General features: G+C 40.4%; 1 protein-coding gene across 1 annotated transcript; it reads right to left on the bottom strand.

The window, feature by feature from the left end:
- Positions 1-241: 241 nt before the first annotated feature.
- Positions 242-21,211, bottom strand: LOC121076886 (galanin receptor type 1-like). Its single transcript, XM_040571529.1, has 3 exons — positions 18,000-21,211; positions 16,323-16,388; positions 242-2,845 (listed from the first exon to the last, which is right to left on the bottom strand). Exons 1-3 carry the CDS (start codon positions 18,924-18,926, stop codon positions 2,528-2,530), a joined length of 1,311 nt encoding a protein of 436 aa, XP_040427463.1. The 5' UTR covers positions 18,927-21,211; the 3' UTR covers positions 242-2,527.
- Positions 21,212-22,431: the final 1,220 nt, after the last annotated feature.

Genomic DNA, 22,431 nt, shown 5'->3' on the forward strand with positions numbered 1-22,431 from the left:
CACACTGTCCACTTTTTCAGCCTGTGCTAGAAGATTGCAGCAGAGTATCTCTAAATCATTGGTTTCAAAGCAAGTAAGGCACTGGAGCTATTTGCATTCTGAGTATGAGAGTAAAAAGCATAGAAACAAAACTTGCATGGGTAACCACTTAAGCATAAGGCTATAACCTTATCCTAGAAATTGTGCGCATGTATTCTGTTCAATTCCACAGCTAAAGGGCTCTTAGGGGAAGTTACAAGCTGTAGTAAAGTTACTTTATTCGGTGGAAAGCTTTCAACTTTCTAAATTAGGTGTAAAAACATTCATATTTTTGACCCATTCATTGCATAGACTACTTACCTAATATCTGAAGTTCATTCAATTGCAAATTATGCATTTCATGCATCCACAAGCAGGAGTATACTTAGTATGAGCAGTAAGGTAAATACTTAAGCAGAAATTTGGGGGTACTCTGTAGTACAATTTACAGAAAATCCTATTTCCATTTGATGCATCTTATGCTTTATGAGATTTTCTGAACTGCTGAGCAATAGCTTCCTTCAACTGTGGATACACCAGTTATCTTAAATGAAGTAAACTGTATTAAACTCGAAGAAAAAAAAGAGTAATATTTGCTTGTCTGCTTTCAGGCTGACTCCATTTCAAGTGTCATATAATTTGAATCTGATGTAAGACAAGGCAGTTTTCAAATCCATAGTACTTCACCGTTTTAGCATAAATACTGAGTTACTATGTGTTCCATTAAGCGACTTCTTATCAGGCAGCTGGTGATGCTGACTGTGTTTCTCTGTTCAATATACGGAGTTGCCCTTTTAAGCTGGAGTTAAGTTTTTTGCTTAGGAGTTTGGGTGTCAGACTCCCTGGATCCATCTTCTCATAAATATATAAGGCTAAATCAAACAATTAGGGCTAAACTTTCGTAACTATTGTAGATATGTGCTCTAATTCTTTAGCTGGAAACTGTTAGTAGCAGAGCAAATAGTGTGACTGATTTTAAATCACGCAGCCTTTTTGGAGTTTATGTTTGGTTCCTGCAGGAAAACAGTTCCAAAGAAGTTAAATGATGTCATATAAACATTACCTCTGACTCAGGATCCACAGTCAAAACTATCTGGCAATGCTCATTCATAATTAATGCATCCACTTATTTTTTATTGGTAACTAAGTGGCACTGGTGATAAGAGAGTATGTTTTTTTCCTGAGTTAAAATGCAGGAAAGGAAGATGGGAGGAAGGTTGATTTCTGATCAATTCACCATAAAATTAGCTTATAAAAGCTAATGGCAGGCTTACTTGACACCGAGGTATTATATATACGTGTTAAAAAATGAATTATTGGTGTATTATGTATATGTTACAAAAAATGAATTATATATCCTCTGATGGCCATAACAAAAGACATTGAAGATGTTCTACAAGGTTACATTTGTTACATATTCTTGTTACAGTTTTTAGATGTATAATTTTAGGGTAACTTCTATAACTCACTTTTAAAAACTCTGCAACAGTCTGTGAATCTGGAATAATATTACAGTGAGTCCCATGCCTGGTCAGTCTGGATTGAAGCACACAGTAGAAAATCAAATTAAATAACAGTGAAATTATAAAGGTCTTTCAGCCATATGCTTCTTAAATTTGAAGTAACATGCACTTTATATATTTACAAGTAGTAACTTTAAACTCAGTGCAAATGCTGTGAACTGATTGTTGCTAGGGCACTGTTGATCAAAACAGTTTATCAAAAAAAAAAAGACATTTTGACATTTGTATACTAAAGTGGCCAATAAAAAGCTTTGGGTAGATATGCTAAGAGAACACAACATTTACCAATAAAGCCTTTTGTAAACATTACTTTCAAACAAAATTGCAGTTCTTTTAAGCATATATTGAGAAATCTCACTTTCCTACTGTTGTTCACAGAGAGATGGTTATTACAGCCAGTCATTAGCAGCAGCAATTACATTCAGGAATACACAAACATTCAAATCCTGCTATATGCAAACTGATACAGAGCCACCAAATGTAGACATCCGCATCGGTGAGATGTCCTGTTTTACTACAGAGTAAGTACATACTATAGCGAAGCCTTCAGAGAGATTTAGAGACCCCATCATAGCTAGTGAGCTAAAAATGTATGTAGCTCACATATGATAAAACTCTTTTAAGAAACAGAGACATATTTGATGTCGTTTTAGCTAGACTTTAACCAAACCGCTTCTTAGCGCTGTCTCTAAATGTCACATCACTCACTGTTCACATCCTAATGACAGTCTACACACACAATTGTTTATTTGCTCTTTTTATGTCTATCCTAATTCCACCTTCTGTGTAAACTCACATATTAGCCTTTATGGGCATAACAACAACAGCGTATGAGTTTTACCTTAGAGGTACTGCAAGGACATCCAGACACTTCTGATGTACGTAGCCCAGTGCCTAGTAGCAAGGTACGTAAAATGCCTCTGTATAACTGGTCTCCCCAGACACCACCTTTCCCCTCCTTCCTGAAACATATTTATGAGCCACGTTTACACATTAGTGGTCGAGTGCGTGGTGGAGAAGTTCTCCATGCGTATTCTGACCAGCTTCTCAGGAGGGACTGGCCTCAGGAAGAACTTGCAGTTGAAGGCCTGTCGACAGGCCTTGCGAAAGTTTTCCGAGAGGAAAGCGTAAATGATGGGGTTGATGCAGGAGTTCCCATAGGCCAAGCAATGGGAGATGATACGGAAGGTGAAGGAGATGTTGTTCAAGGGAAAGTGCCCAAACTCTGCCCACATTGTGATGATGTGGTGCGGCAGCCAGGACAGCAGGAACACAGCGACCACGAGAAGCACTGTCTGCGCTGTCTGGAAAGACAAGATCAAGTATTAAATCGTTGCCGTGCTCAAGTGAGTCAGTGGTATGAGTTTGTCTTCCTGTCAGTAGTGAAGGCAGCATGACATGCAATGGTGACCACTGCCAGGTGGGCAAACTATGACAGTATGAAAAAGGATGCTAAAAAGCAGCCTTCCTCCCTGTAAAAACAGAATTTTGGCTCTCAGGGTTTCACTTGGGCAACTAGAGACGGTGGAGATAGTGCTCACAAAACCTCAAACAATCCAGAAGTTTTAACTAATGCTAACCATGTTACATGGAAAAGTTGAAATAATATTCTCCAACGTTTGAAGGCTGAGGAACATTCAGAGTATTGAAAATAACCACAGGGGAAAATTGTCTGCATGGAAATAGGCCACTGAGAGGGGCAACAAGGACACCTCTGCATTTCTGAGGAGAAAAATTTCTCCAGCAGCTTCTCTCTTATGGGGGAAACAAACAGAACAAAAAACACCAACCAATGTAGAGAGGCTTTTTAAAAAATATACAGTGCTCTTTTGTTATTAATATTCCTAGGATATACTCCTAGCTAGACAATATGCCTCTAGGATCCCAGCTTGCCCATGGGCTGTGTGCTGGGGATGTGACCCTGCAGTGCCAGCTCTCCAGCTAGGCCATTACCTTCACAAGCCATTGTTTGTCAGCACCGTATCAACTTTAAACTGAGGTAAAATTTTCCAGAAAAATGTTCCTGAAAGTCATAATCCAAAAGGAAGGTTAAAGAGAGGTGGGCTGTTGACTACGACTGTGGTGGCCCTCACAGCTGTGGCTGGGGAAGAGGAAAGAGAGCTGAGGCAGTGCCTCAGAAAGGCTGCACAAAATGGCGGAGCAGCGTGAGGGCTTGGCTACCTGAGTGGGAGAGGTAGGGGGAAAGGCAGCCAGGAGCTAAGGTAAGTAATGGGAGCTGCTTGAGTTATTTTGGTGTGAAATTTAGCTGGCTCTTTCTTGGGGTTTTGTTCTTGTTGATGGGAAATGGTAGTCTGGGGAGAAGGGCTTGGGCTGTGAGGAGCCCAGATGGTGAGAGGGTTGAAGGTAAAGACTAGGGTGTCTGTATTTTGGGGCAGTGAGCTAAGGCTGTCTGCTGTTCCAGAAGAGGAGATCCACACCAACGTAGGCAAAGTCCCTTTCCCTATAAATGTTGTAAAGCTAAAGTTGAGGGGACCTGCCAGATGCATGCTAAGAAGTAACTCAGCCTTTACTGAAAGGGTGTATCCCCTTTTGAACAAAGCCTCCTCAACCTGGTATGGTTAGGGGTCTGTCTGACAATAAAAGTACCTACTTTTTTTTTTACTATTTTTTTTCCTTTCAGAAGTCGTTGAAGAAGATGAAGTATGACTTTCACTGATTGTAAGTTACAATGAATTGAATCAAACTGTAACTCACCTTCCTGCAAGTCCCTGAGGCCTGTGTGAACGGTACCCAAGTACTCAAGTTTAAGCATCATGAAGGGGTTGCTTTTCTCTCACTTTCTACTTGTAGCACATGCAGGGAACACTGAGCAAGGCCCAGAGAGCCATTAATGCTGTTTTTGTTTGTTTCTTTGTTTTCTTTTCTTTTTTTTTTTTTTAACCCATTTAATTCCTCCTTCTTGGAGCATTGTAGCAGATGCGTAGCAGGTGACTTCCATCATCTCCCCTCGCCTAATTCTCAGCAAAATGTGTGATTTTCAACTTCAGTGTTTATCATTTGTATTTTGTCACTTAAATAAATACAACATTTTGGGAATATGCAGATATTATCCTTCTCCTAAGAAGAATGTGAGTTGTTGTACAACGAACAGAAAAGTGTTGAAGAAAACTGAAAAGTTAGGCTTCATTTCAAATTAGGGTTTACAGCCCTACAGTTCTAAGCTCATTTTTCAGTCAGTAACTCCCTTCCATGATTTCAAGTGAACAGGATGCAATCACTTCTCTACAAGAGAGATAATTTACTAATGAACAAAAACTTATTTAATTGCTGTGTTAAAACTTATAAATAGAAGCTATAAAGAGTCAGGGTTACATACATAAAACACCTAAGCTGGAACCTCTTCTAGGAGAAGGGAAATCTCTCCCTGCCCCACAATACAGCAAACAAAATAGCTGCTGCAAAATCTCCATATGCTCTCTGACTTCTCTATAGCACTACAACGGTTGGCATGACTTGCCAAGTTAAGTACATCTCCTTGGCAATATTTCAGTGGTGACTAAGATGGCAGGATAGAGATGGGCTGAGGAAGATAATTTTTTGGACTTCCATTTAAATGGGAAAACATTTCGTGACTTGCACTTCTCTCGATGCTCTCTGTGTTCTTTGGGTGAGATGGAAACTGCAACTTGTTTTAGTAACTGTCTAAGGCACATGCTTGACCCTGTGTGAAGAGTAATATGAGGAAAACAAGGAAATTATTCAAAGAGCCACAGAACTAATGAAGCTGGATTTCTTAAGGTATTATGTTGATTTCTCTGATGCCCTAACAGACGGTGGTGGTACAAATTAAATATTTCTCCTCAGAGTATTTGCAGTATTTCCCTTGTCAGTGGCACTTCAATAAAAACGTAATAAAACTTCTCTCCTCTGGAGTCTACTTCAGCGAGTGTTTTTTTTTTCTAGTTTCCTATATCGATGAGTTAGGTATAGTGTTCATGAATGTTTATTGGCTAACAGGAGACTCCTCTGTTGCAGACTAACTGCAAAGATCATGTTTTGGAGTTGATGGCAGTATGCTCCAGGGAAGAGCGGAGTGGCAATACTTCATAGAAGAAAGAAGGTAAGGTGATTAGATCTTGGTGTGTAAAGTCTGGGATCATAACAACTGACTGCAATCCTATACATAAGAACCTATGGGAGGCAGTGCTAAAATATTTATAAACAAGTATTAAATGTTTATAAACTGGCTTGTTGGAAGGGGTTGGAGGTATGGGGCAAAATTACAGGAAGTTCACTTGTCTTCCAGATTCTTGTTTCACTTTAGTAACAGCCCTATGATGCTCTTGAAATTTCATAAGATTGTTAGGAACTTTAAATCCTTTTTATTTTATTTTTTTAAACATTAAAATACTTCAAAACCAACTTGCAGTTCTAAGAAAATGTTAAGCTTATGTGTTCAGATATAGGTCTTTATTAAATCTATGGCTAGGGTTTATGTCATCTAGTCAAATGGAGTTAGATCAGGACTTTCATATTGTTCGGACCTTCCTAAATAGTAGCATTAAAACCTGCAGAACATGAGAGGACACTAGAATTATAATTGCTGTTTGTAACATACATTTAATCATGTTTTATACTTGAATGAATCGCACTAAAATGTTTCAAGTATATTCTGCTTGCTCTGACAGTAATAAAGTGGGTGAAGGCTAAAGTTGCTTTCTTGGGAACTGTTTTTTTTTTTCTTTTTTCTCCTATTTGTTTAACCCTGCAGAAAAGTCAACTGCATGATAAGGAGGTTTTTTTCCTATGTTGGATAGGCAACATCTTTCCTCTGTTTACATAGGGCCTGCAGCAATGATCTCCTGCAATAAAAACAGACAATCATTGAAGTCGAAAAATGCGTTTGGATGAGGGCCAACAGTGTCACCTTTGCTTGCCTTAACTGCATTAACAAGCCAGTTAAAATCTGTTAAACTCTAGGAAGATGTTGCTGTATCAGATCAAGATTTCTGTGCAGATAAGAGAAAACAGTTGCTTATGATACAAGTTTAAAAAAAAATATGGGGAGCAGGGCATTTTCTGCCAAATAGATATATCAAGTAAGTTTGTATTAATTTTGAAAGGCCTGTAGGTTCATCCCGTACTTGGTATATTTTGGATGCTTCCTTGTTTTGCATACCAAAGTGCTCTGTCTAACATATTAGGTGACAAAGCGTGTTCCCACGTGAGTGTACAACCTTTGCTCCCGAAGTCCTAAAAATGACCAACCACACTGGGAACCAGATGCTGACCTTGGTAACGTGCTGGTACGATTGGAACTGAAAGACACAGAAGCGGTGGCCTTGTGGGGTCTAGCTTGCCTACTGTGGTAAGATGGGTGCTAAAGAAATGATGAATAGCAAGTTCCATTCTTAACTCTCACCAGCATTAATAGTGCGACTTTTTTACCCTCTAACAATGTTAAATAGCTTAGGCATGTTACCAAGGCAACCTTTCATAGCATCCTTCTGCTTAAATTAGGGGGCTACAAGCATTGAAAGATTCTTTTGAATAGGGGATATAGACCTAGATTATTTTTTCTTTTTACTGTGAAATGGCAAACCATGCACTCAGCATAGGGATGGATATTAAAAACAGATTTGCAGTCGCTATGTGTTAGCACAAAGCTGTTTCTGAGATCCAGCTATTTGGGATTTTGCAAATGAGAATATAGACAATACTATATCAATAACCTACATAATTCAGGACTCAAAGAACATGTTTTGGAAATGGAACTTTTGTCTATTTTTTTCCCTCAAATTAAGGGATATGTGGCCAAGAGAGGAAACTGAAAAAAACATTGTTTTACTTTTAAGATGGTAACAGTCTAAAACTAGTGCTAATATAGACTGTGAACAGCTGCAGAGGACGGATCCAAATCGCCTGTGTACAGTTTGAGTTTGTTCAGTGAGCTGTGATAATTTGCACCATTAATGGGTTACTGTTGGTCTAGCTGTGCCCAGTTAATGCTAACCTTATGGTTTGTTTCTGAAGTCTCAGTGGGTCCATAGTAGGCATGTACAATGGCCACCACTGGATTATTTAACTGACTCTTATTAATATTTTGCACTCCTAGAAGTCTTTTGAGAAGCTCCATGAAACAGCTTAGTGCATTATTCGTTGTACAAAGTGAGTGTTGAAGCTATACAGTGAATCAATGGCAGAGTGGGAAATAGAGCACTGGGGGAAATCATAAATGTTTGTTTGTCAAACAGATAAACTTCTTGTTTCCTCCCTTAATGTTTTTGCCATGCAGGATTGCCTAGAATTTACTCACTTTTCTTCTGTTATATTCATATGTGATCTGACCCTCATTTATAGATTTCCCAGTTTTCTTTTTCCTTTGATTTTCTTCAGCCCTGAACAAGCTATATCTTGCTTTTAGTCTTCCCCGTCCTTCAGAAAGCAATGTTGAAACATGTTTAAAGACCCTTTTTTAGGGAAGTACCTAATTTTTGCAGGATAATGAAGTCTTTAGCATTTAATTTTGATTTTGGAGTTGTCATTCTTGATAAGCTTCTAATGAAGCTGTCTCAACTTGTCAAAGGCAAAATTAAGATTGAAACATTTGGTTCATTACACGGCAAGTATTCCATGAGCTTATATATTTTTTGTGCAGAACTACCTGATGCATTAGGTTAATAAACAGTCTTGAGATAAAATATACAATGGACGGAAGAGTCTAAAGGTAGAGAGCCTGTCACTTCCCTCATCTAGTCTAGACACAGATTTTTTTTTTTTTTTTTTCAGAGCTGATCAGACTATCCATTTGTACCTCAGCCAAACAGGAAAGGGAAAGAACATTCAATGAGGCTTTTATTGAACAGTATGTTCTCGCTTGCAGAAAAACTGGGCTTCATTAGTGGGACAGTTACTGTTTTCTGAATATGGTGGAGGTTTTTCCTCCTTTTCCACGATTTTGAAGGAAGAAGCATAAAACCTATGCCTCTTTTTCTGTGCTGTCTCATTAATAAATAACAACTCTTTCTTTATTACTGCTTTGCAGGAGGACTGGGCATATAATGAACTTGTTCTGGACTCTGTGTCTTGCTTCCCTTCACTCCTCCAAACTAGTTTAAATTAATAATATACTGCTGTGACGCCAAAGGCAGCCTTACTCTAGCTAATGCTGCTTCTTCACACCATACCATACTTCCTCAGCCATTGTGTGGGGGCCAATACTTTTCCCCTGGCTTGTAATACAAAGTCTGATTGTGTTTTCTCTGAATTATTTTATTTTGTTATGCTTATCTCTAGCTTGCATCTTCTTTTTCCCTGATATTTGAGAGACAGTTGGTACATGTTTTTATTGCCCAACATTTGATTTGGGTAAGCTACTGGGTGTCAGCCATGGCTATTTATTTTATATGTGTATATATATTATACTTGTAGTGTGGTGAAGGCTTGGCCAAAATGTAGTGACCCATGGTGCTCTAAGCTTTTACTTTTAGATACTACACTGTGTCAGTACCCAGGAAGGATGCATGGCTCAGCACAATCTCCTGCTGTACTGCTGGAGGTACTTACCAACTTCTCCCAAGGAGAACAATTTTTGCAGCCCTAGACACTTATCCTCTGTTTTCAGAAGACAGAGATAATTGAACGTTTTTTTGCTCAGTCTCTCTAAGCCAATGTGCAGAAGTGACAGCTGTCAGTTTTTTCTCTCCTGATGTCAGGTTCTTCTCTACTGTGTTCACAAATCTGACACCCACCGATGCATTTGTAAGCATCCTTTTCTGCCTGTCAAGTTGTAAAACTAGGAAGGTACCAAAGCACAATTTGAACTCCAGAAATATGCTTATAGCTTTGTGATAAAAACACAAGGTTTCAAATGGGTGTTTCAGAAAAATCCATATCTAGTCTTAACCAGCTTAAATTTTAGGCAGCAGCTTCCTCTGCTTCAGAGCAAACTCATCTGCTACCTGCTTATGAAGCACTTCTCACTGCCCTCTGGTCTTTCTTTTATTAATCCTGATAATAGATAGTTGGTCTAAAAACTGCACTGAAAGTGTTCTTTTTTTTTTCCTCCCCATTGTTCTTTTTTTTTTTCTTGTGGTCAGAAATGGCAGTTGGCTGTAATGAAGAAGAGCAGGTATTGAAACATAAACTTTCAGTTGTAATCAGCCCATTTTGGCTACTTGCTAAGTGGTGAACTCTTCATTTTCCTAGTAGCTTGTTTGCACTGGTCTGACTACTCCCCTGCACGTCTCTGATTCTGTGAAAATGCTGCTAATCCCCTCTGTTGATGCTCTTAATACTGACTCACTTTGTATTCAGAAATGCTTATAAGCATTATGATATTCTTATTATCTACTAATTGGTAATGAAGCTCTCTATTCTTGCTGCTCTAGGTTCTTGTTAGCAAAACAGCTTGCAGGATTTCACTTTTGGTTAATATTTTTTTGTTAGATGGATCCCAAGATCTCCCATGCTACTTTGCTGTCCTTAGTGTTGGTCATGGTTAAGCATTGAACATCACATTCATTAAGTCTATATGAAAACCCTCTGGCTGTGTGAATAGAAGTCAAACAAATAGTTCAGCATATAGGAAAGCTGTTGCAGTGCAACTTTTGTCTGCCTCTCTTGACCAAAATGCTCAGGAATACCCATCTACCTTGAAGGAATTCTATACATTGTGCCTCAAGCTGTGGTACGACCTTCAAAAAACAATGAACTTGTGTATAGGTAAATATAGAGTTGTGAATATATGAGCTGAGGAAGAAAATAATCTTAGCTTCATATAGGGAGATGTGTTTTAAATTGACTAATACAGTTTTTGAGCAAGATCTTGGGTTTATGTGTTTCATGAACACATTGGCTCAGTTGTCAAGTAGTGGCTATAAGAGGGAGAAATTAAAAAAAATAAAATAAAATTTTAGGAGTTACTATGAGAAGAATAGAGAACAAAAGAGTGTGGTAAGATTGGTTCGCCTTTCTATTGTACCTAAAAATAAAATAGTACTAATTTGTTAGATTTAGATGTTTCAATGGGCCTGTTAATTGGAGCTTTTGACTTTTATTGCCTCTAAAGATTCCACAGCTTCTACCTTCCTTTCATTTCAAGGGAGCCTGCAAAATAGCTGTGAAATTCACAGCCTCAGAACCATTTTAAAACTTGACTAAGTATTTCAGATTGTTCTTTAGAAATGTCATAGGACAAAACTAAGTAAACATTGAGGAACCCTGGGGTGCTGCAAAAGCCAGTAAGACACCGCAGGGCCATTTCATGATCAGAGTAGATCTTGGTTTGCATTCATTTCCATTATTAAAATGTTATTTACTAAAAATGTATATTTGGAGTTCCTAGGGCTGGGCTGTCATGAAACACTTTTTCAACATTATCAGATAGAGAATCGTTAACTTTCCTTGGAGCCAAAGACTTACTGTGCTCTGCATTATGCATAAAGGAAGTAACAGGACTGAAATATATTTTATTTTTGATTGAGAGGTGCACAGGATTTCCCAGCAAATAGTCTTGCTGTCCTGCCTGAACAAAAGATTGTCCAAAATTACAAAGGGGACTCCTGCAATATCACACCATGTCAATTGTAATGTTGGCAAGCTTGTGCAGCTAGCAAGAAGTTAAATGGGGAAACTGGCACGTGTGCCTTTTTTGCATGCACAATCTAGCTGAGACAAATGGAGTGGCAGTGCCACCCTACTTCAGGTGTATGTGTCAGAGCTTCTCTTAATTGGGCAGGTAGCTAAAAACTGTAACGATCATTTTAACTTTTGAGGGGGTTTGGTTTCTTTCCTCAGCTAACTGACAGCAGGCATGTGTGTCTGCATGTGCAGCTCTGCTCTGTCCCTGCGCAGCTGGTGATCCTCTCTGCTGGGTGCAGGCACTACGCACCAAACAAGCCTGTAGGGAAGGCTGAGAGCGCTGCTGCAGCAGCAGGCACAGGAAAGCCATGCTGTGCTTGAAAAATGCAGAACAAAGCAGTGGAGGAAATAAGCAAGAGAGTTCTTAAAACATCAAATTTCTAGTAACATAGTTCATTGTTTGATTTCTGTATCCTTATTTAGGAAAAAAAAAACTTTAAAGGGAGAGGTTGAACTACAGTACTAAGTATGTGTTCTGTTAATGTACTCTGTATGCTTGGATAGAATTAAATTGAGTTTTATGTTGCCTTCTTTGCTGCAGCAGTACAACTAGGAAAGTCAGGTATATGCTGTCACAATGCTGGAACTGTCCAACCCGTGTGATGATCATCTTTTTGGAAGCTACCCTAGGTTTGCATCTAGCAGGCTCTCTCACCTGTTCTGTAAATGTTAGCCTCATCTAGATTCACAAGTTGATTTGACACTCACTCTGTGGCATTCATGTTGTTTCTAAATTTGTTTATCTTGGAAGTATTCTATCTTAAAGAGTCTGTATAGCCCAAAGAAAAGGTATTACAGTTTCTGGAGCTCATGGCAAAGCAATTTGTTTGCAGTGTCAATGCCAGCATACATTTCAGTGGCAACTCTTCTTCAACGTGGATTTGAGGTCTGCAATTTGATTTTCTGAACATTTTTACTCACCTATATAGCCTAGATGAAGGTAGTGAGGTCAGTACAAATAGCTGTTTGCAAAATTTACTGCTTATCTCTTTAAAAAAGAAAAAATAGACCACACTCCAAAGCCATTCCCTTAGGGGTGGAAGGAGGATAAGAACTGGTGTGTTTTTTGTCCTGTTTTCTTGAAATTAAAGGAATGAAGTAAGTGCTCAGTGGTCATAGTTCCAGACTGATTTCTTTTGTGTACCCATATGACACTTTGTTTTCCATATCAGTGTGGTCAAGATGCACACTGAAAATTACCTGATTCACATCTGATTATTATCATCTCATGTTGAAAGATCTTGTTTTCATGTTACACTTTGTTTTGATGGATCCAAGGTGATAAGGGTTTGGCCGTTGAAATTGTACATGTTTCATAAAGCTGAATGTTTTGTATTTGCTAAATTAATTTTTGAAACATGGAGCAAGATTCACTTGTCAAACATCTGAGTGAAACAAGCAAAAGCTGGTTGCTTTATCGTTAAAGATTATGAACTAAGACCAAACAAAAGTACTTGTCCCTAATAGACCAATTAAGTACATATGAAGGAAGCTAATTTAACAGAACTGCCATGCACATATGAATTTTCTATTACGCTCTAATGTGAAGTGTTCTTAAGAAAATCTGCTTTAAATGATTGACACGCAGTGTGTTTCGAGGATACTGCGAAAGTACATCTGGGAATGGAGCGAGTCTGCAGGCTGCACAAGAAAGATTCCTTATAAAGAAGAGAAGTAGGTGAAACAAAAAGTAATTGCAGTAGAGATGTCAAAGATGCTGTTTAGCCTGCAGAAAAACTAAATGAGAAATTTCTCAACAGAAAGTGCTGGCAGGAGACAAACTGTGGAAGATGTGTGTATGTATGTGGAGTGATGTATTCGATTCTTTTTTTTTTCCCCTTTATCTTGGGATCACCTATTTAACTAGGTCTAACTGCCATGAGGAACAACGATTGCTACCAGGTGTTCCAGAATTATGGCCATAGAAATACTTAAGGGGAGGGAGGAAAAAATGCTCTGCCATTAACTTGTCTGAACAGGCAAAGTCAAAGGTATTTTTTATGATCAGTCCTCTCAGTTGTATCTAGTCAGGAAACTGAAAGTTGAAGAAACTGTAGATCTGTTTTTCATCTAACTCTACAGGTCAAATCTGGAAACGATGCAAGCAGATAAATTTGAAGAAATGAGTATGAAAAAAAACATATCTGTAACTTTAGTGCTTCACATGAAGATGAGACCAATTTTTGACTGTTGGTAGCATTCTCTTCAAATATAGGAAAGGAAATAGGTATTGGGCCATTTTTATATAGGTATGGAAAAGACAGAAGTGGAATTTACACCATCCAAAGTGTTCCATAGAATCATAGAAAGGTTTGGATTGGAAGGGACCTTAAAGATCATCTAGTTCCAATCCCCTGCCATGGGCAGGGACACCTCCCACCAGCCCAGGCTGCTCAAAGCCCCATCCAGGCTGGCCCTGAACACCTCCAGGGATGGGGCATCCACAGCTCCTCTGGGCAGCCTGTTCCAGTTCCTCACCACCCTCAGAGTAAGGAATTTCTTTCTACTACCTAATCTAAATCTACCATTTTTCAGTTTCAAGCCATTCCCCCTTGTCCTTTTACCACACTCCCTGACAGAGTCCCTCCCCAGCTTTCCTGTAGGCCACCTTTAGGTACTGGAGGGCTGCAAGTAGGTGTCCCTGGAGCCTTCTCTTCTCCAGATTTAGGGACTAGGGATTTGTTGGTAATTTTCCTGAGCTATGAGATTATTCTATGCAAAGAACAGTGCTTTTTAACACTTTATTTGCTATAGCTGAAGTAAACATAACAATCAACATGATCTTGGTTGCCTTTTGTCATGGGAGCTGCTGGGCAGGCTTTATTCATATCTTTGTTAAGCACACAAGACTCAGTATGGATAACAAGCAGAAAGCAGTCTATCTGCCCAGAAATGACACTCCTGGTCCTCAAGTTTTAATTCACGGTGTATCTGTAGCAGTGCCAGCACTCAACAGAAATTCAGTAGGCAGAATAAGGCATGGTGTTCCTCAGTGTAGCCTGCCTCATGTAGGTTTGGTGGTTTGCTGTAGCAGGCAATACACAGCAGCTGATTATTGCACGATTTATTGCCTTAGAAAATGTGATTGAAAGAATGTTTGTCAGAACCTGCTTGAAATTAGATGAGCTAGACTAATAAAATTAATCTCAGTAAAGCTCAGAAACAAGCGAAACAAGCAGATGAGCAAAGTATTTGTAGGGCTTTGTATGTTTACTATGTGAACTCAGCATCTGAACACGGAAAACAGGATCAAAAACACCCTAAGGGAGAGCAGAAAATATCAGTGAAATGTTGTGTGTGTTGTGTATTATAACTTCTGTGGTCTTTGCAATATTGTTTCACAGCATAGGAATATCAGCTGAGTTGCCTTACAGGCAGTGTGGGTGCAAGACTGATTATGGATTGATACTTGTATGTGTGGTACCAACAAAACTGAGTGTATGTAATGAAGTCATAGAAACTATGAATCCTAAATAGATTTAACTGTAGATTATATTTAGTCATAAAAGACTGGCAAAATCTCTGTAACAGCTCAAAATCAACTAAAAACAGCACAGAGTAGACCAGAAAAACTATAGCATAATATTACAGAGGATACAGCCGAAGTATATTTTTCTTTTGAAAACCCTCGATTTCTGTTTGAGATGCTACCACAGCATCCAGATTGCACAGTTAGCATCCTCAAGTACATCTGCTTTTTCCTAAATAGGATGGTCATGAAGATATCTATGTTGATCAGCACTGTACATTCTTGTGACACCTTGGCTGCATGCAAATATTATCTTACTCAGATTAGTTTCTCTGAGGTAGGCAACAGGTGGTTCTGTTATGTTTAGAGAGAGACCTTTTGGTTTCCAATATAATAAGTCCCTTTGGTGGAAAAAGAAATCAATAGAGGTACAGGATCGTGTTATGTTGTTGTATGACAGCAGTATGCTGGCAAATCTGGTACCTTGAATTCCTCATCTTGTGAGTGATCTAACTCTACAGGGGTGAGGTGTGGGGGGTCCAGTAACACCAGTGAAGAACCCACTGGATGCAGTTTGTTATGCCCAGAAGCAGGTTTGAGTTTTAACACTTCTGTAGCTTCGTGCAGCTGTGGTACCGGTGTCTGTGCCCCAGCCACCCCTCACCTGGAGTCTTGTGAAAGCTTTGATTTCTGTGTCTTGCACCCTTTTCAATCAAATGACTGTGTTTGCTGTAATAACCCTCATTTTGGTCATACACAGGGTCATGGCAAAATCTTGTAGGGCCCTCCAGAGTGGCAGGTAGCAGCTGAAACTGTCCAGTGCATTGGCTGAGAGCAAATCAAAGGGCTACCTCATCATTTCCACTGGCTGTCACATCAGCTTGGTGGCATGCACGCTGCTCATCTGGGCTGTACAGTTGCGGTGCCGCTGGCATGGACTGTGACTGTCCTGTTACCTCCTGCCTTTGACCAGCCAGATAACCTGTAGTTTTGCTCATCACTGTACACACAACAACTATAACTCTTCTGACTGAAATAGTGTTTTTTATTTTCATGACAGGTAAATTTTATGTTGCATCACTGCTCTTGATGAGTTTTGTTACCTAAAAACGTCTATTAGTTATGGCTTATTCACTCTAAGATTCTTACATTGAGGAAAAAAAAATCTATCCTTAGTATTTTCCTCAGTTAATTCTTGCAATTCTGCTTATTTCATACAGCTTGAGCAAGGATAAGCTGATGTTTGACTTGCAGAGAGGTCAAAGTGCCAACCAAGGTCTAAATCAACCACATACTAGATGCAAACCTTAGAGATCTTAAATGCAAACTGCAGCAAAACTGAGGTACTGCAGTTTCAGGGTTCTTCATGTGTTTTCCTTTTAGCTTGCTGAAGTGTACTCAAATTCCTAGATCTTCTAATGGTCTGAATATCTTTCTGCCTGTCAATGTAAAAATAGTGTACTTGTGGGACTTCTGTTATAGCACAGTAAGTCAAAAGGCAGTCCAGCAGGCACGTGTGTAGAGATCAATAGAGCAATTCAATAATGGCCTCACTTTGTACTGTGTCTATAAAGATATAACAACTTGTCAACATGAATTTGAACTTGAGCTGAAAGACACGAATAACATTTGTATGTGAATGGAGCTTGAAAAGACTACTAGTTATCTTATAAACCTGACATATCAGTGTACAAATTAAAGATGCTTACCTTCTTCTTAGATCTTTCTGACTTCTTAGAAATATTCTTTACTTTCGTATGGAGGTGATATAAAACCTTGAAAAAACGAGCAATACATTGAATACGAAATTGAATTGTATATATTAGTATTGAACCTCTTGAATGAGCACCAGACATTGAAAGAATTGCTCTAGCATGACTTCAGAGGTGAATGTGATGCACTGAGATTTTTAATTCTAAGCCCTCCCCAGTTTTCTTCTCAAAGCTTGTTTCTTGAAGGAGAAAATGCCAAGCTTTAAGAAGACTTAGTTCAGCATTATTTAAGAGCTCAGCTGACAGTATGCTGAAATTGACAGGAGACTTTCCATGGATTTTTGATTTTTAGATTGTGTTTAAATTATCCACATTTACTCTCTGGGCTGATTACATAGAAGGACAGAGAACAGGCTGCCAACACTGTACCCCTGTGTGACTGCTTTGCCACTTCTGACTGCAGCGCTAACAGCTGGGGCAGTTGGAGTGGGTTCCCCTTTCACAGGGAGAGTCATAAGAAATGTTAGAGCCCTGTCAGGAAATTCTCAGTTAACAACATTTAGATTAACCTTTAGGAACCTGATTATAGCACAGCTGTAACCTGGCAATATTTATACTTTGGCCTTTGCAGGTAAAAGGCTAAGTTTTCTAAAGCAGTTAATGAACAAAATAAAGCCTCTATTAAATGCAGCTCCCCTTCCATTTATTGCTGTGCTTACCAAGGGCAGTGAGGGGAAAAACAACAGGAGCCAAACGGACAGGATTTGTGAAGTCTAGTGGGTTTTTCCTCTTGTGACAAGCAAGGCCTGAGATGTAAAGATTTTTAGCTTAAATCTAAGTGCCTTGTCCTGTCCTTAGCACTGACAATACTAAAATAAATCAGTGTTGAAAGTATCACAACTTTTGATTAAACAGACATGAGCTTAAATTCCAGGAAAATATATTTTGTTCAGGAGAGTTGACATGCAACTGACTAGTGACAAGGAAGTTTACTCCCTAGCAGTCACCAGGCACTACACAATAGGAGATTAATTCAAAAGTCACAGAAACTTGATTCTGGAAGTCCATCACAACTGATAGACTTACTGTCTGTCTCAAACATGCTGAAGATCAGTAAGAGGAGACAAAAAACTTGAACAATGGCAATTCCCAAGAAGGAAGAGATTCACTGCTGAAGAAAACTCAAATCCTAAGATATCTTTCTAGAAATCTTTGCAAGACACAAAGTCTGAGATTTGTGTCAAAAAAAAAAAAAAAAAAAGGCAGCAATATTTCTGATACTAATTCTGTACGCTCTCTGCACAGCTTCATCTTCCATGGTGTTTTTCTCTTGCATGGAGCAAACATTTGTTATCAAGAGAGGACAAACTGAAAACTACAAAAATCAGCAGGAATCTTTAGTAGATTTTTGTGTCAGGCTGGGATTGAACTTTCATGTATTTGCTTTGTCCCTGAATAGAAATGTTTTTCATTCCTCTTTATGAGATGGTGTAATTTCATTCTTGTTTCCCTCCCCCTGTCCCAGAGAAGCATCCTATCCTAGGAGGAATATAGGAAGCACTGTGAATGCATTATTTCTTGGCTGGGTAGCTTGCATGTGTGAATCTAAGCCACCAAGAGGCTGGGATTGATCCTTTCCTCTATCTGAATATTACTCACATCCCTCTTACTCACCTTGGCATAGCAGCAGGTGATGAGCACCAGGGGCAGGAGGTAACCCACCAGCAGGATGGTAACCTTGTACGTCTGCTTGGCTGTTGATCCATCCGCCCAGTTCTCCCAGCAGAAGGAGCTGTTGGGTGCTTGCTGGTGACCACTCACAAGAGCCTGGTGCTGGGCCACGGGGATGGCAATGAGTAGAGACAGCAGCCAAATTATACCCACGCCGAGGGCAGCGTTGCGTTTGCTGCGGATGCCGGATGAACGCTTGGCATGGACCACGGCGATGTACCTGTCCACAGACATGGCCACCAGGGTAAAGATGCTGACCAGCATTGTCGCCATGGCCAAGTAGTGAACCCACTTGCAAAAGAAGGCACCGAAGATCCACTCTGGCAGGGAGTAGATGGTGGCCTGGAAGGGGACACAGAAAAGCAAGAAGGAGAAGTCTGCGATGCTCAAGTTCAGGATGAAGATGTTGGTGGCACTGCGCGATGGGCGTCCCCCAGGACGGAGACGTCCCAGAACAACCAGCACCAGGGTGTTCCCCACCATTCCCAGGAGAAAAATCAAGCCAAAAAGCACTGGTACGATCACCACCTCAGGGCCACCTCTGGTTGCTCCTGACCAGCATGGTGTGGCCCCTGTCTGGTTAGTCTCAAGGCTGCACTTGCTGGTGTTGGCTCCAAAGGAAAGCACAAGGTTGTCTTCCTGCTCCTCCATGGATCCAGGCTGGTTGGAAACCAGGGAGCAGTCACTGCAGGCCTGACTGCTGTGGGGCAGCTGCCCTGTGTTTGTTAATGGTGGCCAGAAGCTGGATGCTTGGGTTTTCCAATGCTCTGTGCCTTTGCTTTGGGGAGCAATTTTCTTCGGATGATTCTTCCAAGTCTTGTCTGTCTCTTCCAGGAACTGGCAAAAAGAGGTCTCGGAAATTGCTCTCATCCAAGGGGTTTGGTAGCTGCTGTTGGAGGAGCTCTTGTGGTACAGGAAAAGTCTGTGCCAGAAGGGCTGAGGATGAAGCAGAGGCAAAGAAGCTGCAGCCTGGCTTCCTCATGCCCCTCCTCTTCAGCTTCCCTCCCACACCAGTCCCCGGAGCTGCAGCTGCTGTGCCTGCTCTCCAGCTCTGCTTGGAGCTGTGACAGCAAGAACTAGTGCTGTCCATGACCAGAGTCCTTCCGAGAGTAACCCTGGTTGGCTTTGTCTCCATACGTTACCTGTCTCCATACATTACTACTCGCGAGGAGGGGAAGAACAAAGAGAACAAAGTGAAAGCGAGTTTTAACCCAAAGGGATGGATTGAGCAGCAGATGCTGAATGATATCCTGTGCAATGTTATAAGGAGCATCATTGGAGCTGGCCACAGAAACAGGAGAAAATCTAAAATGTGGTGTTTTTTTTTTATCAACAGAGCAGTATTTTGTTGTTGTTGTTTTGTTTCAGTCTCTAATGTGCTCATGCTAGAGCACAAAACAATCTGGAGAGTAGTGTTTTCAGCACAAAAGCCTGAAGAAGTCTTAGTCTCAGAAGCTGGCTACTGCCACTTCTTTTGTATCTTTCCAAATTCCTTAGTGCCTGAATATTTGTGGTTCTTGTTGATCTAGCTGTAAAGAAGTTCTGGGTTCAGCCCAGAAGTGCCAAGAGCATCTGCACTGGAAAAGGAAAGGCTCAGTCCTGGTAGCTGTGAGCAGCTGTAATATTCCCTGCCAGGGAAGAGAGATGGCTTTTTTTTTTCTTTTAAGAAATTTTATTAAGGATTAATGGATTAGTTATGTTTTTGATGCTTACTTCCAGAAACAGCATGCATGTTCTAGAAGGCACTAAGCAACTTGGTTTTGATGGTCTGTTTCCTCGTGTTTCTGAAGATATTCTGTGAACTGTACAGGCAGTAGGGAAGAAAAAAGTTTTTAGGCAAAGATGAATAGTACTCACACAGAGTGATTTGTGCCTGCAGAACAGCTTCTTGCATGGAAGAGTGCACACACACACACATGATACAGTTCTGAGGCTGGTTATGGGGTGAGATGGAAAGCAGACAGCGTGAAGGATGTCTGAGCTGCAAAGGAAAACGCATCTACCTTTGTTGTGTGCCAGTGAGCAGATCACCTCCGGACATCGTCCCCTCTCTGCAGCCTGCTCTGGATGCCACCTGCGGCTCTCTTGGTCTTCCGCAACCCGGCTGTTTTGCGTCCCGTGGTATAGCATCTCAGACACCGTTAAACCTTCCAATTCCCCAAATCTTCTGTCTGCCTGCTGGGATTTGTGCCCTCAGCTCGCAGACGGCTGCTTTCAGTGCACAGGTTTCAGGGACCCTGCGAAGGCTGGCGTTATAATGAAGACTTGAGTGCCATCTACTGGTGTTTCATCTCCTTAACTGCTTGCAGACAGCTCTGACGGTTCTTGTCCTTCCTCCCCCTTGAGCATACAGTCCCATCATTCAGTAACTAGTTTTAACTGCTGGTATTTTCCCCTCATCCTTGAGTACGCATACATCCTTAAATCAGGAAACTTAAATATGTTTGCTTTTCCTTTTGTTGATATGTTGCTAGTAAGGTCCCTTCTGTAATACTATTCATATAACTTCATAAAACTTTTCAGAGAAAGGTATTGATGGTTGTTTCAATAGTTATCTCTGTATTTTAGATCTGTGGTTTGTTTGTTTTTAAGTGGACAGTCATGCCAGAAAGTATTATTTAAGAAGAACCTGCAGCAATCATAGTAAATGAGTGTACTTTTTTTTTTTTTTTCCTTATACTGGATTTGAGCAGAATAATAAATGACTACAAGAGGAGTGGTTTCTCCTGCAGGGGATATGAGACAATGCATGCAGGAATTTGAGAACTGCATGTCTGTCACCTGCAGAACAAACACAGCTTTGCAGATCTGAAAGCTTACATGGTTCACTACACAGAAAATAGGCAGAAGAAAGCACAGTTCTGCTAGTGAGGAGGGAGGGATTTTAGGGTTGTTCAGATCTGAATGCATTTTTTTTCAAAGATCTCTTGAATTCTTGCAGCATGGATGTTCCTAGCTTTTCCATCTTCAGAATACAATTCAAATTAAAAATCAAAACCAACCAAACAAACCACCCTAGCCTGCTAGAATTTGTATATTCCAGTGAGAGTGTTGTGACCGGGGATTGGGAAGGAGAGTAAATAGTCTGGGTGGAAAGTGTTACTGACATGCTGGATTAGACATCCAGTAAATTAGGTGCAAAAACTCAGCTTGCTTTCAGCTGGGAACCGAGATGCTGCAAATTTGACTTCAGAAGCTGGCTGCTATGGGAGTACTCCTGGCTGGAATACTTACTTGGGAGGAAACAATTTTCAGTGGTAATTTACAGGCTTTGTCAAAAACTTATCCTGAAACTGTGCTTACTATGACATTCGAAAGTTCCAGAAAAGGTAAAGGCTCTTTCTTCTGATTCCCTCTTTCTGTCATTTCCTAACTGCTTTAAATAGTCTGTTTCTTACAGTGAGAAATCCTCTGTCTTTGAGAACTCACAGCCCAAATGCTGTGGGTTGGGCACTGACCCTGCTCAGACAAAGGACTTGCCATAAGCCATATCCTTTAGTCCAGGTAGGTGGAGGAAATCAAGTCGCTTTACTGAGTGCAGGAGCACAAATAGCATGGGAGCTGTCACATCTGACTTGCTGGCAGCGTCCACATGGTGTGTGGTATAGTAAAATCTGAGGTGGTTCGCCTGAAATCCGGAACAAAGAATTCAGTGTGGATTGAGCCATGTGAACTACAACTTCTGCAGTTCTTTAGAAACAGTGTGTTGCTTCCTGAACAAAGACAACAAACATTTAAACACAACTAAGTGGAAAATGAACATTCTCTGTAGGAGTAAGGAAAAAACAGAAGTCTGGCAGACATCACCGAGATCAAGACAAATGGAAGCCAGATGCTGGTGCCATTTGTCTGAGTTGATGCTGGGGTAAATGAAAGTGTTGGGCTCACGTGCTGAGTCCCTGGTTAGCAGGCATCAGAGGTGTTGTAGATGGAGGACAGCACTGGATCTCTGTGAATAGATTGGCACAGCCACAGCAAGGAGAATAGAGGGAGAAGTTAGCTCTGGAAACAAGGGTAAAGGGTGGGAGGGGAACAAAACATCAGATGCTAATATTTAAATGGTAACATTTTTAGCCTGTGTAGGTACAAACCAATTTGTCTATTTTCTGATTCCTAATGGGTGCTTCAGCTCCTAATTATACTGAATACCAGGCATGTTGCAAAAATCATTTACTGTTTTGATAATCATGGCTCAGCTTTTTGATACCTCTGCATTAGCTCTCTACGGCTCTTGACTTTTGAGTGGAAGGAGGCCACTCAAGCCTCACAGCGAGCAGTCTTACTGTCACACTTCTCTTTCTCTCTCTGGAGAAAGTGGATTACATCTCAGACCCGGATCCATTTAAGGCAAAACAAGTAGGCATCTAGCCCCAAA

This window comes from Cygnus olor, chromosome 12, assembly GCF_009769625.2.
Source record: "Cygnus olor isolate bCygOlo1 chromosome 12, bCygOlo1.pri.v2, whole genome shotgun sequence".
NCBI classification, from domain to species: domain Eukaryota; kingdom Metazoa; phylum Chordata; class Aves; order Anseriformes; family Anatidae; genus Cygnus; species Cygnus olor.

Excerpts from the sequence above, each read along its gene's own strand:
- LOC121076886 (XM_040571529.1), bottom strand. The coding sequence starts at position 18,926 with ATGAGAGCAATTTCCGAGACCTCTTTTTGCCAGTTCCTGGAAGAGACA. Across the intron at positions 16,389-17,999 it reads TCACCTGCTGCTATGCCAAG|GTTTTATATCACCTCCATAC; the intron begins GTGAGTAAGAGG and ends CGTTTTTTCAAG. Across the intron at positions 2,846-16,322 it reads CAGAAAGATCTAAGAAGAAG|ACAGCGCAGACAGTGCTTCT; the intron begins GTAAGCATCTTT and ends TTGTCTTTCCAG.